The sequence below is a fragment of the Muntiacus reevesi genome, chromosome 6, assembly GCF_963930625.1.
Source record: "Muntiacus reevesi chromosome 6, mMunRee1.1, whole genome shotgun sequence".
In the NCBI taxonomy this organism is placed as follows: domain Eukaryota; kingdom Metazoa; phylum Chordata; class Mammalia; order Artiodactyla; family Cervidae; genus Muntiacus; species Muntiacus reevesi.
Genome location: NC_089254.1, coordinates 52,715,420 through 52,728,592, shown reverse-complemented (window position 1 = coordinate 52,728,592; position 13,173 = coordinate 52,715,420). Strand labels below are relative to the sequence as shown.

At 36.5% G+C, this 13,173-nt stretch overlaps 1 protein-coding gene across 1 annotated transcript in view; it reads right to left on the bottom strand.

Moving 5' to 3' along the window:
• The window catches only part of BMT2 (base methyltransferase of 25S rRNA 2 homolog), a 75,054-nt gene that overhangs the window by 39,974 nt on the left and 21,907 nt on the right, over positions 1-13,173 (bottom strand). Inside the window, exon 3 of the mRNA XM_065939900.1 lies at positions 4,651-4,821. Coding sequence (XP_065795972.1) covers positions 4,651-4,821 — 171 coding nt within the window. The remainder of the gene's footprint in view (positions 1-4,650; positions 4,822-13,173) is intronic.

Here is a 13,173-nt window from a genome sequence, read left to right as displayed (position 1 = left end):
GTAACATCTCAATTCTGAGCTATAGATGCTATTTTAAAAGTGACTCTAGCAATAATAAATTTTTGGTCTTCATAAAATGTAAGTGAAAAAAGATCAAAGGTATTTTTGCTATGTGAGAACTTATCTGAACCCAGAAATCAAAATGACTTTATTCTGGGATAAGACCGGGAAAAAGATAATCTTTGCTATCTACATTTGCAAGTAGCACAGTGATAAAGAGTCCACCTACTAATGCAGGAGACACAAGGGATGCGGGTTCAAGCCCTGGGTGGGGAAAATCCCTAGCAGGAGAAAATCCCAACCCATTCCAGTATTCTTGTCTGGAAAATTCCATGGACAGAGGAGCCTGGCTATAATCCATGGGGTCACAAAGAATCAGACACGACTGAGCACATCTACGCTTGCTATGAAAAATCACAAGTCAAACAGATTCAGATAGCAATAAATGCATATCATCCTACAATAATATCTATAAATAGAGTAAACATCTGATCTTTGACTATTTCATCTACCTCTCTGAAAGTGTTATGTATAAAAGAGCAGAGATTCTCTTTGGGAAAACTGAGTATTATTTTGTACTGAGTATCACTTTACATTTAGATGCATACAGTGGTAGATTATGATAAAATATAATGCAGAATGATTGTTTCAATAGCATAGGAAGAGCAGTTTACATAAAAATTTTTATACTATATGGTCTCTATTGTGTAAGAAATGAGGCCTATTAAAAGGACTGGAAAGAAATATAACCTAAATGTAACCAGAATTGAGTAATAATTTTTCCACATTTTCATACTGTGATCTTATTTCATTTGTAGTCAGAAAAATATACAATAATTACTTTAATTCAACCTGATACGTACTGCAATAGAGCTATAAAAAGGTTTGCTATTGGTACCAGAGTATCAATTCTTTTGAGAAGTTCAAGTTAAATTCTGAAATGGAAGATATTTCAAATATATCCTAATGCAATATAGCAATAGTTGATCAGAAAAAGGATACACTGCACTTGCAACTGCCAGTGAGACCAAGCATATACCACTAGGGAAATTTAAATAGTTCCATAATACTAGAATACAGGCTGCAATAAGAGTAAGAGGAATAGGAAGAATAAGTATAGTTGAACATACTGGGGCCAGATGCTGTATGAAATAGTTTCTAGAATGAAGAAAATCTAAACCTAGCCATCTTAGGCTAAGATGTTTCAATGCTTAACTTCAATAGTTAATCAATAGTTAAACAATGACATTAATAGTTAAACAAGGACGTATAAACAATCATATTTCTTTTGAATACTTAAAACTATTTTTTTTCCTTTAAAATTAAACCAGAGACTGAAATTTGACTATAGCAAGGGAGAGGCTGGCAAATATACTCTTCAAGAAACAACTATAACAAAGAACACAATCATGAAAAACAACCACTTGAGGGCTCAAACATACACAAACGTGTTGCTAAGTGTTAATTCATGAAAACTACCTGAATCTTGGTTAACAACAGTGGGGATTTGTAGTGCCTTTGCCTGAAGCCACTCTCATTACCTTCACCTTTTGCTCAGTTGGTATGGAAATTCTCTGAGGATAGGGCTGGCTGTGAAAAAGAGCAACTTCACTTCTGGAAGGGGTTAAAGGGGTTTTGAGTGAAGAGTGAAAAACACACACAGAATTAAGTATCAGACTTGGTAAGGAACAAACAGGGAATGTAAGCAGCTATGCTAGCTTCAGGTTGCAGTTTTGGTTGGCCTGAACTGTAGCCTGGAAGGCTGGTCAGAAATTCAGAAATTCCACAAAGGCTCTGGAAATGAGAGAGACACAGAAGGGCTACAGAAACTCTTCACATAGTCTTGGCTGGTTGGGAGGCTAGATGAACATATACGGGAGACCCATGACGGCCTGACGGAAAGCAAAAGGTGAGGCAGATTTGAAAACTGCTATAATTTTAAATGTACTCCCAAATCAACACACATTCACTGGCAAAGGCTGGAGGCCTCACAGGTTTAGAGAGGTGTTTGAGCACAACTTCTGACTTACCATCGACCCCTAATCTGTCTAGACACAGTTGAAACCCTAGCAAACCAGCCTAAAAAATTAAAAATAGTAATGTACAAACTACCAGGGAAACAGATCCCACAAACTAAGTGCAGGCAGACTACCAGAAAAACCATCACTACCCATCTTCCTTGAGGGAAAAATCCAAACAAGAGTTCCTATAACAAATTATCAAAAATATATTGGACAGTTTTCAACAAGACGTGATGAGACATGCAGGAAAAATAGGAAAGTGTAATCCAAATTCTAGAATAATGGCAGTAAATAGAAAGATTCTGAGTGAGCCCAAATGCTGTATTTAGCCAAGACCTCAAATCAGCTATTATAGAAATGCTCAAAAAATTCAAAGAAACCATGTTTAAAGAATTAAAGGAAAATATGACAACCATGTAACAAACAGGGTTATCTCAACAATGAAACAGAGCCTGTAATAAAGAACCATATAAAAATGCTAAGATTCATATTTTCCATATGTACCTGTTTTTTGGTAGTCATGTAACTATATAATTTCTCTCTCTCTCTTTTTTTTTTTGCCACATCATGTGGAATATGGGATCTTAGTTTCCCAACGAGGGATTGAACCCATGTCCCTTGTGTAGGAAGCATAAAGACTTAACCACTGGACCATGAGGAAGTCCCTATAATTTCTTATACTGGTCAATATTTTTCAAAATACTTAAGAATGAATACCTGAGGTACAAGCTGTTTAGCAACTCATTATGCTTTGTAAGCTTTGTAGTAACCTCTGAATAAAGGTAAAGATCTTTTCCTACAGAATTAATCAAACATATGTTAATTTTTTAGCGAAATTGTTTATACCTAACTGGGCTTTCCTGGTGGCTCAGATGGTAAAGAATTCACCTGCAGTGTGGGAGACCTGGGTCCAATCCCTGAGTTGAGAAGATCCCCTGGAGAAGGGCACAGCAACTCACTCCAGTATTCTTGTCTGGAGAATCACCATGGACAGACGAGCCTGGTGGGCTATAGTCCATGGGACTGCAAAGAATCACACGACTGAGCGACTAAGCAAAAAAAAAAACCCCAACTATATAATATTTCAACATGGTATAAAATCAAAATAACCAAAGGAAATGTTATGTTGATAATCACAGGTGTGTAACTGTTTTAAGAGGCTAATTTAATTTCCATGGTTAGCCTCCAGTGTCTGTCAGGAATGTTTCTAGAATTATTTTAAGGGAGTAATAAAATATTACTTGATTCCACAAACTTATTCTGATACTACAATATATAAATAATTTTAATATTATTAGTAATTAATTGTATTGAATACACAGTGAAATACTATTTAGCCATAAAAAAGGTGGGGGGATCTTGCCATTTTCAAGAATACAGATGGACCTTGGTCATTACACTAAGTGAAGTCAGACATGAAAAGATAAATACTATATGATCTTCTATGTAGAATCAAAGAAAATCAAGCTCATAGGAACAGAAATCAGATTTGTGATTGTCAAAGCTAAGGATTTGAAGGTAGGAGATTGGGTGAAAGGTATTTCCAATTAAGTTCTGGAGATATAATGTCCAGCATGGTGACTAACTGAATTAATGAAAGTTCTCATAAGGAAAAAAGGGTAATTAGGTGAGATAAGGTATGGTTAACTAAACTCACTGTGGTAATCCTTTTACATTATATACATATTAAATCATTTTGTTGTATGTCTTAAACAATGTTACATGTCGACTGGTGGTGGTGGTTTAGTTGCTAAGTCTTGTCTTGACTCTTGCAACCTCATGGACTGTAGCCTGTCAGGCTCCTCTGTCCGTGGGGTTTCCCAGGCAAAAATACTGGAGTTAGTTTGTCTATCCTTCTCCAGGGGATCTCCCAGACCCAGGGGTTGAACCCACATTTCTCCTGCATTGCAGGCGGATTCTTTACCATTGAGTCACCACAGAAGACCCTATGTGTTGATTATATCTCAATAAAACTGGGAAAATACTCATGTATTTATTAAGTAAAATTTGTGCCTATATGCATATATATTACCAGCAGGCAGGTTTTTATATTGACAATAAAATAATGGCAATTAATTCTATTAATAATCTATCTGTTAGTCACTCAATCATGTCCAACTCTTTGCAACCCCATGGACTGTGGCCTGCCAGGCTCTCCTGTCCATGGACTTCTCCAGGCAAGAATAATGGAGTGGGTAGACATTCCCTTCTCCAGGGCATCTTCCCAACCTAGGAATCGAACCTGGGTCTCTTGCATTGTAGGCAGATTCTTTACCAGCTGAACCAGCACAGAAGCCCAATCATCATCATCATCTATCAATTCTTTATTTGTGATTTCTTTGTACTGGACAGCCACTTTAAATTTAACTGGATTTTGCTGTTTTGATATTTCCTATTACCATAAAAATAATTATTATAACATTTAATGAATGATTCTTTCTCATTTTTAGTAAGACCAGTCTATGCTATGGAACTATTAGTTTTCCAGATGTCCCTTCAAAGTTTACGCTACTTTCCTATGTAACAGTATTACAAGTTTACATTTCTCAAGCTAACACTACCAGAGAAGCAAACTGCCCACTGCTTGCTGTAAACCATTATCTCACATTATTAGCACAGAGGTACTTACTCAGTTATAAACTCAGGGTTTGTAAAGCTGAGGTTGGTTAAAGGACCTTCAAGTTTAGAAGATTCGTGCGTGTTTAAGGCTGGAGTGGTCTTGGTGCTGAGTACAGCTCTTTTCTCATCTTTTTCAAGTGCTTTTCTCTTCCCACCATTTTGGAAATATTCTCTGCACACACTACAAAATAAAGTTATATTTTAAACAATAGGTATGGATGTAAAATTAAAATGGACAAATATTACCCTTTATTAATAAAAATGGGAAATTTTAAAATTATAGGTTCATATTTTTAAAATGTCACACAAAGGTTAAGTTTGAGTACCTGTAGCATTTTCAAATTTTTTAAATTACCATACAACAAAGCATGATCATAGATTATGTTTAATAAATTAGAAGTGTTTACCCAGAAGCATAATACCTATATGTTTTGCTGAACTTTATTCTTAGCTAAAACATAAGTTCCTCCAGAAAAGCTTAGATAACTCTGCTATACAATGACACATTCAAAAAGAACAGTAGTCACAGTTAATTCTGAACCAGCTCTGCTGGTAGCACAGCTGTTTTTCAGATCCCTCCTAGTTTATAAAAACAAAGTCACAAAATCAGGTTGCCAACATAGAAAGAAGAGCATAAAAATCTAGGTCAGGTAAAAATAGCATCATATTATAAAGGTATGCATTCAGAAAGATCAAAGGTTTGAATATAATAGTGATTTTTATAATACCTGGAAATTATTCCTACCCATCAAGAGACCATTACTGTTTGTCCCAATTTTTATAATATAAATGAATATTAAAATGCAGATTTTCCAAGATATATTGGAAAATATAAGCCCATTATCAGGTTGTTATCTAGAATCAGACACTAATGACTGGTATTAACATTAAATATTAAATGATTTTCTTCATACCTAATACAATTTTGGAGAAGGAAATGGCAACCCACTCCAGTATTCTTGCTTGGAGAATCCCGTGGACAGAGGAGCGTGGTGGGCTACTGTCCATGGGGTCGTAAAGAGTTAGACACGACTGAGTGACTAATACACAATACAATTTTAGTATGAATATAGTAGGGTACCATGCCTGGGTATGTAACAGGGCAATAAATATGAACCACAGAATCAACTCAAGATATTCACTAGCTATTAAAGACAAGAAACTTAAAGGAAAAAAAGACTGCTGTGATCTGCCTCTGGCCCTTGAGCTTATTACATGACAGGAGACACACAATTAAACAATTAACTGATATACTTATCAAAGTTTAAAGTGAATGTGAATGGAAGCTAAACAAATCTTTCTTTACAGAGTCTTAAAGGTGGCTCAGATGGTAAAGCATCTGCCTACAATGCTGGAGACCGGGGTTCAATCCCTGGGTCGGGAAGATCCCCTGGAGAAGGCAATGGCAACCCACTCCAGTATTCTTGCCTGGAAAATCCCATGGATGGAGGAGCCTGACAGGCTACAGTCCATGGGGTTGCAAAGAGTCAGACACGACTGAGCAACTTCATTTCACTTCACTTCAAACCATTATTACTCCATATAGTTCATTCTCTGAGCAAAGATGGACTATTTTTCTCCACAGACACTACCTGGTACAGTTCCATAAACACATGGCTAGAGAAGAACTGAAAAAGTACTTTAAAACTAATTTTTGCAAGTACAACTATGTTGTCTAAGGAAACAGTGCCCATTTCTCCTCACACTTAAAAAAATACTATTAACTCAATTTCGGTTTGCCTAAATATCTACTAAAGACGTCTTTAACTGATCCTATGGAGATTTAATTTTAACTCAAATTATATACAAGAGGTGAAACTCATTTATCATCAAACATTTATTAACTACCTATCATGTGCCAGGCACACAGGTGATGGGAAAGCAAATTGAAGAAGACATTGCTGCTTTCAAGGAGCTCAAACTAGTCAAGGAGACAGTTATATAATAAAGAAAATACAATTTATAAATACCTATCATTCAGTCTAAAATCAGTAGTATAAAAGCTGATTTTAGGAAGATGAGTAGGAATAAATCAGGCTAGGAAGAACGTTAGTTAAGGAGGAAAGTCCTTTCCTGGTAGAGAACAGCATGAGCAAAGTCAAGGAAGAGAAAAGCATCATGGATTCTGCAGAGACAGACATCACTTCAAGGCATGTGAAATTTAAAATGCCAGGCAGAAAATGCACTGATGGGACTCATAAATGAAAAGGCCAAAGAGAGCAATGATAGCCAGGTGACACGTGGAGAGATAAGCAAACTTCAGATCATGAAAGACTGACAGGCCAATGTAGGAATGTAGCCTTTAGAAATCTAACCTAATGACGGAAGTGATTTACTGGTTTCTTGGAGTGGGGGGTGAGGCTGACTACAAAGGTATATATTAGAGCATTTTAGAGTGATGGAAAAGTTTTATATCTTGACATGGTGGTGGTACATAAGTGTAAACAACTATCAGTACTCACTGAACTGTACACTAAAATGGGTGTATTTTATTGTATGTTAATTAAACCTCTGTAGGGCTAATTAAATGCAGCCTTAAAACCTTGGAATTAGTACTAAAAATAATACCTTTATCATATACACAAGGGTAAAAAGATTGCTTACCTTTCTATCAGGTGGAACCATACAGAATTGCTGATATTCAATAGTTCTTGATCCACAAACACTGCAAAACTGAACCAAATTTATATGGCTCAATCTCATAATTACCTAGAAGCTGGACTGCAAAATACTTAAAGGGCTAGGATTCCAGATGCTCACAGGATAATAACCACTGTCTAAATATCAGTCTCCATACACAAGTTCCAAAAAATATACAAATCATTAGGATAAGAGCACACACAGCTCATGCCTATGGCATAACTAGGAAATAGGAATAGTACCTAATTATATATGTAATTTGGAGATAGAAATCTGAGGTCAACTGAGTTGGCTTTGGAATTATCCAAGCACAGAGTCAGATGAGGACTACGTAAAAGAGGAAGGTATGGTGGGGTCCCTGAGGTGGCAAAAAAAAAAAAAAAAAAACCCAGATAATACCAGCTAAGGTTTACTACCAAGACAGTCCAACTCTGAGTGGAGAAACCTTAAGAATGCAGAATGCAGTGAAATAAAGCATTAGCCACAGGAAGGCCAAAAAGAAAAATTTTGAAAGGTGTATGAGAAGGGCTGTTGCCAAAGGTGAAAGCCTTGAGAAGGTGTTATTTCTGAGGGAGAAAGGAAACACCATGAAAAAAGGGGGTATCTCTGGAGGTGTTGATAAAGGGTGTTGATAAAGGGAAGGAATGAAGCAATGAAGAATAAAGAGTATACTGATATAAGTTATACCTATTAAAAAATCCATACATCAGCCAAAAGAGGACGGTATTTATTAAAGGAACTCCACTTGATTATTTATAGCAATCAAACAAGGCTCTATGGAATTAAGAAACCAAGTAAGTCACCCAAACCCCTAACTATACATCTAGAGACATATAGCCAAAACACATTAAAAAAAGGTCCAATAGACCCAGCAACCATACAAGTTTCTATTAGAAGGAAAGACAAATCGAAACTTTTCAGTAGATGAAAATTCTTAAAAACATAAAAAATAAAAACAACTATAAAAGAAGAAAATTGTAACATAATACTTCAATATTAATTCTATATAATCAAACATTTGCAGATATGAAAAAACATTTCAAATCGGAGATTAAATAAAACCTGAGGATAAAGAAGAACTAAATAAATAGCCAGATATTCCATGAATATGAATAGGAAGACTCAATACTGTCACTATGTTAGTTCTTCTCAAATTTATACATACAACACAATCCCAATCAGAAGCAGAGCAAAATACCATATCAACAAAACAAATGGCTTCTAAAGTTTACATGGATTGGCAGAAGATCCAAGACAGCCAACACAGTATTGAGGGAGAAGAACAAAGTTAGAGGACTGATGCATTCTGATTTCAAGACATAATATAAAGCTAATACTATACTATTACTACTAGTAATCAGGGACAGTATATTGTTGGCAAAACAATAGACAAATAGATCAATGGGAACAGGATAGAGAGCCCAGATATAGGTACATGTAAATACATTTAACCGATCTCTGACAAAGGAGCAAAGGCAACACAGTGCAGTAAAGGTAGTCTTTTAAACCAATAATGCTGAAACTGGACCAGTTCAGTTCAGTTCAGTTGCTCAGTTGTATCCGACTCTTTGCAACTCCATGAACCACAGCATGCCAGGCCTCCCTGTCCATCACCAACTCCTGGAGTCCACCCAAACCCATGTCCATCGAGTCGGTGATTCCATCCAACCATCTCATCCTGTCATCCCCTTCTCCTCCTGCCCTCACTCTTTCCCAGCATCAGGGTCTTTTCCAATGAGTCAGTTCTTCGCATCAGGTGGTCAAAGTACTGGAGTTTCAGCTTCAGCATCAGTTCTTCTAATGAATATTCAGGACTGATTTCCTTTAGGATGGACTGGCTGGATCTCCTTGCAGTCCAAGGGACTCTCAAGAGTTTCCTCCAACACCACAGTTCAAAAGCATGAAACTGGATACTAAATACCAAAAATGAACCTAGACACAGACAATACAACCTTCACAAAATTAACTCCAAATGGATTACAGACCTAAATGTAAAACACAAAACTATAAAACTCTTCAGAGAGTTTTATAAATTTCCAGGAGAAAATCTAGATGACTTTGGATGTTGTATCTAAAAAGTCATGGTCAAATGCAAGTCACAATCTATATAAGAAAAAAACTGAGAAGCTAGACTTCACTAAAATAAAAAAACTTCTGCTCTGCAAAAGACAGTGCCAAGAGAATGAGAAGACAAGTCATAGACTAGAAGAAAATATCTGCAAAAGATACATCTAATAAAGGACTGTTATCCAAAATATACAAAGAATTCTTGAAACTCAACATTAAAAACATAAACAACCTGATTAAAAAATGGGCAAAAGACCTAAACAGACACCACAGTAAAGAAGGTATATAAATTTCAAATAAGCTTAAGAAAAGATGCTCCATGTCATATATCATTGGAGAAATAAATGCAAATTAAAATAGCAGTGAGATACAATACCTTATTAGAATGACCAAAATCCAGAAAACTAACAACACCGAATGCTGGTGAAGATGTGGAACAAAACTCTCATTCACTGCTAGTGGGAACGCAAAACAGTAGTCACTTTGGAAGATAGTCGGTAGCTTCTTACAAACTAAATATATTCTTCCCATATAATCCAGCAATCAGGTTTTGTGGTATTTACCAAAAAAGGAACACTTATTTCCACACAACACCCTGCACATGAGCGTTTATTCATAATTGCCAAAATATGCAAGCAAACAAGATCTCCTTCAGTTGTTGAGGTTCAGTTCCTAAGTCATGTATGATTGCAACCCCATGGACTATAGCATGCCAGGCTCCTCTGTTGTCTGCTATCTCACAGAGTTTGTTCAAATTCATGTCCCTTACTCAGTGATGCTATCTAATCATCTCATCTTCTATCACCCCCTTCTCCCTTTGCCTTCAACCTTTCCCAGCATCAGGGTCTTTTCCAATGAGTTGGCTCTTTGCATCAGGTGGTCAAAATATTGGAGCTTCAGCAACAGTCCTTCCAATGAATATTCAGGGTTGATTTTCTTTAGGATTCCCTGGTTTTATTGCCCTGCAATACAAGGGACTCAAGAATCTTCTCCAACAACATACTTTGAAAGCAACAATTCTTTAGTGCTCAGCCTTCTTTATGGACCAACTCTCATATCCATGTATGACTACCGGAAAAACCGTAGCTTTCTCTATCCCAACCTTTGTCAGCAAAGTGATGTCTCTGCTTCTTAATACACTGTCTAGGTTTGTCATAGCTTTTCTTCCAAGGAATAAGCGTCTTTTAATGTCATGGCTGCAGTCACTGTCTGTAGTGGTCTTATTTTTTTGAATGCTGAGCTTCAAGCCAGCTTTTTCACTCTCCTTCTTTTACCCTCATTAAGAGACTCTGGTTCCTCTTCACTTTTGCCATTAGAGTGGAACCATCTGTATATCTGAGGTTGCTGATACTTCTCCTAGCAATCTTGATTCCAGCTTGTTGATTCTTTCAGCCCATACATCTGTATATCACATGATGTACTCTGCACAGGAGTTAAATAAGCAGAATGACAACTACAGCCTTGTGGTACTCCTTTTCCAATTTTAAACCAATCGTTGTTTCATGTCTGGTTCTAACTATTGCTTCTTGACCTGCATACAGGTTTCTCAGGAGACGGGTAAGGTGGTCTGGTATTCCCATCTCTTTAAGAATTTTTCCATAGTTTACTGTGATCCATACAAGGGCTTTAGTGTAGTCAATTAAGTAGAAGTAGATGTTTTTCTGGAACTCCCTTGCTTTCTTCATGATCACCGAATGTTGGCAATTGATCTCTGGTTCCTCTGTCTCTTCAATATCCTTCCGTAGCTGACTGGATAAACAAGCTGTGGTTCACCTAGACAATGGAAATACTATTCACCACTAAAAAGAAATAAGCTATCAAGCCAACAAAGACATGGTGGAACCGTAAATGCATATTATTAAAGGAAAGATGTCAATATGAAAAGCTTAAATACTGTAATTCCAAATATATACATTGTAGACAAGGCAGAACTATGGAGACAGTAAAAAAAACTAACTGGTTGTTCGGGGAGGGGGAGAATGGGAGTAGAATGAATTAAGAGCTGAAGCAGAGAGGATTTTTAGGGCAATGAATTATTCTGTATGATACTATAATGGTAGATACTTATCATTACATTTTTGTCAAAACCCATAAAATATATAACACCAAAAGTGAACCCTAATATAAACTATGAACTTTGGATTATAATGAGGTGTCAGTGTGGGTTCATCAACTGTAACAAAGGTAGCACTATATGTGGATTGTTGATAGCGGTGTGACTGCCCATATGTGGGGGCAGGGTGTATATGGGAACTACTTGAATTTTCTGTTCAATTTTGCTGTGAACCTAAAACTGCTTGAAAACAAAATCAAGACTATTTGAAAGAGAAAAAAAATGAACACAGAAGAGATATCATTTGCCTCCTGATAGCACCCTGAGAAGGATACAATGTCACCTATGTGATATTCTTACTAGTAATAAGCTTAATTTGAACCTAATTACAAAGAAACAACCACAGAAATCCAAACTGAGGGACAATGTATAATTTGACTTTACAAAATGTCCATGTCATAAAACACCAAAAAAGAAAAAAAATCCCAAACAATTCAAAACCCTAGAGAATTTTTCCTAGATTAAAGAAGAGCACATGGGTAACAACTAAGTGCAATAATACACCCTGAAGTATTCAGGAACAGAAGTATTGTGATTTCTACAACTGACTTGCAAATGGTTCAATACAGTGAAGGGGAAAGGAGACAGAATAGTGGAAGTGGGGAGAAAAAAGATACAAAATGAGACGAAAATAGCCCAACATTTTTTTCAAAACAGAAGGGAACAAAGTGAGTCAAAGGTTTTATATCTAGCCAAGCTATGCATCTTGTTAACAAAACTATAAAAAAAAATAGCTTTTGGTATGTAATAACTCATATAATATCATAATTATAAGATGTTTTGAAAGGATGAGCTTCATCTATGACTTCAGAGATGTTGGAGAAAAGGCTGGAGGCAAATAAAAAGCATTAAATGAATTTAAAAAGTTAGTTTATAATGCTGAAGGCCACAATTCCCAACGAAGCAATGTGCTATGTATCATAGCAGCCATCTTTACAAAGCAGAAACTCCATGAAATGCATGGAGAAACAGATACAACTAAAACAGGAACTTTAAACACACCATTGAGGTATTCTCATTTTTGCTGGTGGAATTAAATGATATAAGTTCTATGGAGGGTGATGTGGCAATATCCAACAAAATCACATATGTATTCACTCTCTTACTTTGTAGATGCAATTCCACATCTACAAAGATACAATGTCAAAAATACAAAATGAATATGCACAAGGCTATTCATTACAGCACTATTTGTAACAGAAAAAGCTTGTAAATAACATAAGATGAGTAAGATATCTATATACTGGTGATAGTCAATAGACTGGACTATGAGGTGCCTACATATCTGTCAAACATTCTGGGTGTTTCTGCAAGGATGCTTCTAGACAAGACGAACACTAAGTGGGCAGACTGAGTACAGATTTCTTTTTCACGAGGTGAGCTGCACCCAATCATGTAAAGGTCTCCATAAAGGAAAAACACTGACCCTCCCCAGAGCATGAGCTGCTTCTTGCCAAACTGCCTTTGGGCTGGAACACTGAATTTTTCCTGCCTTCAGACTCAAACTGAAACAGCAGCTCTTCCTGGGTCTCAAGCCTGCTGGCCTTAGAATTGGAAATATATCATTGGTTTGGTTCTCCTGGGTCTCTGGCATGTCAACTTATCCTGCAGATCTTGGGACTTGTCAGCCTTCACAAACATGAGCCGATTCTCTGGAGAATCCTCAATACAGTATCAAATAAGAGTGATCTCCGTGACATACTATTAAGTAAA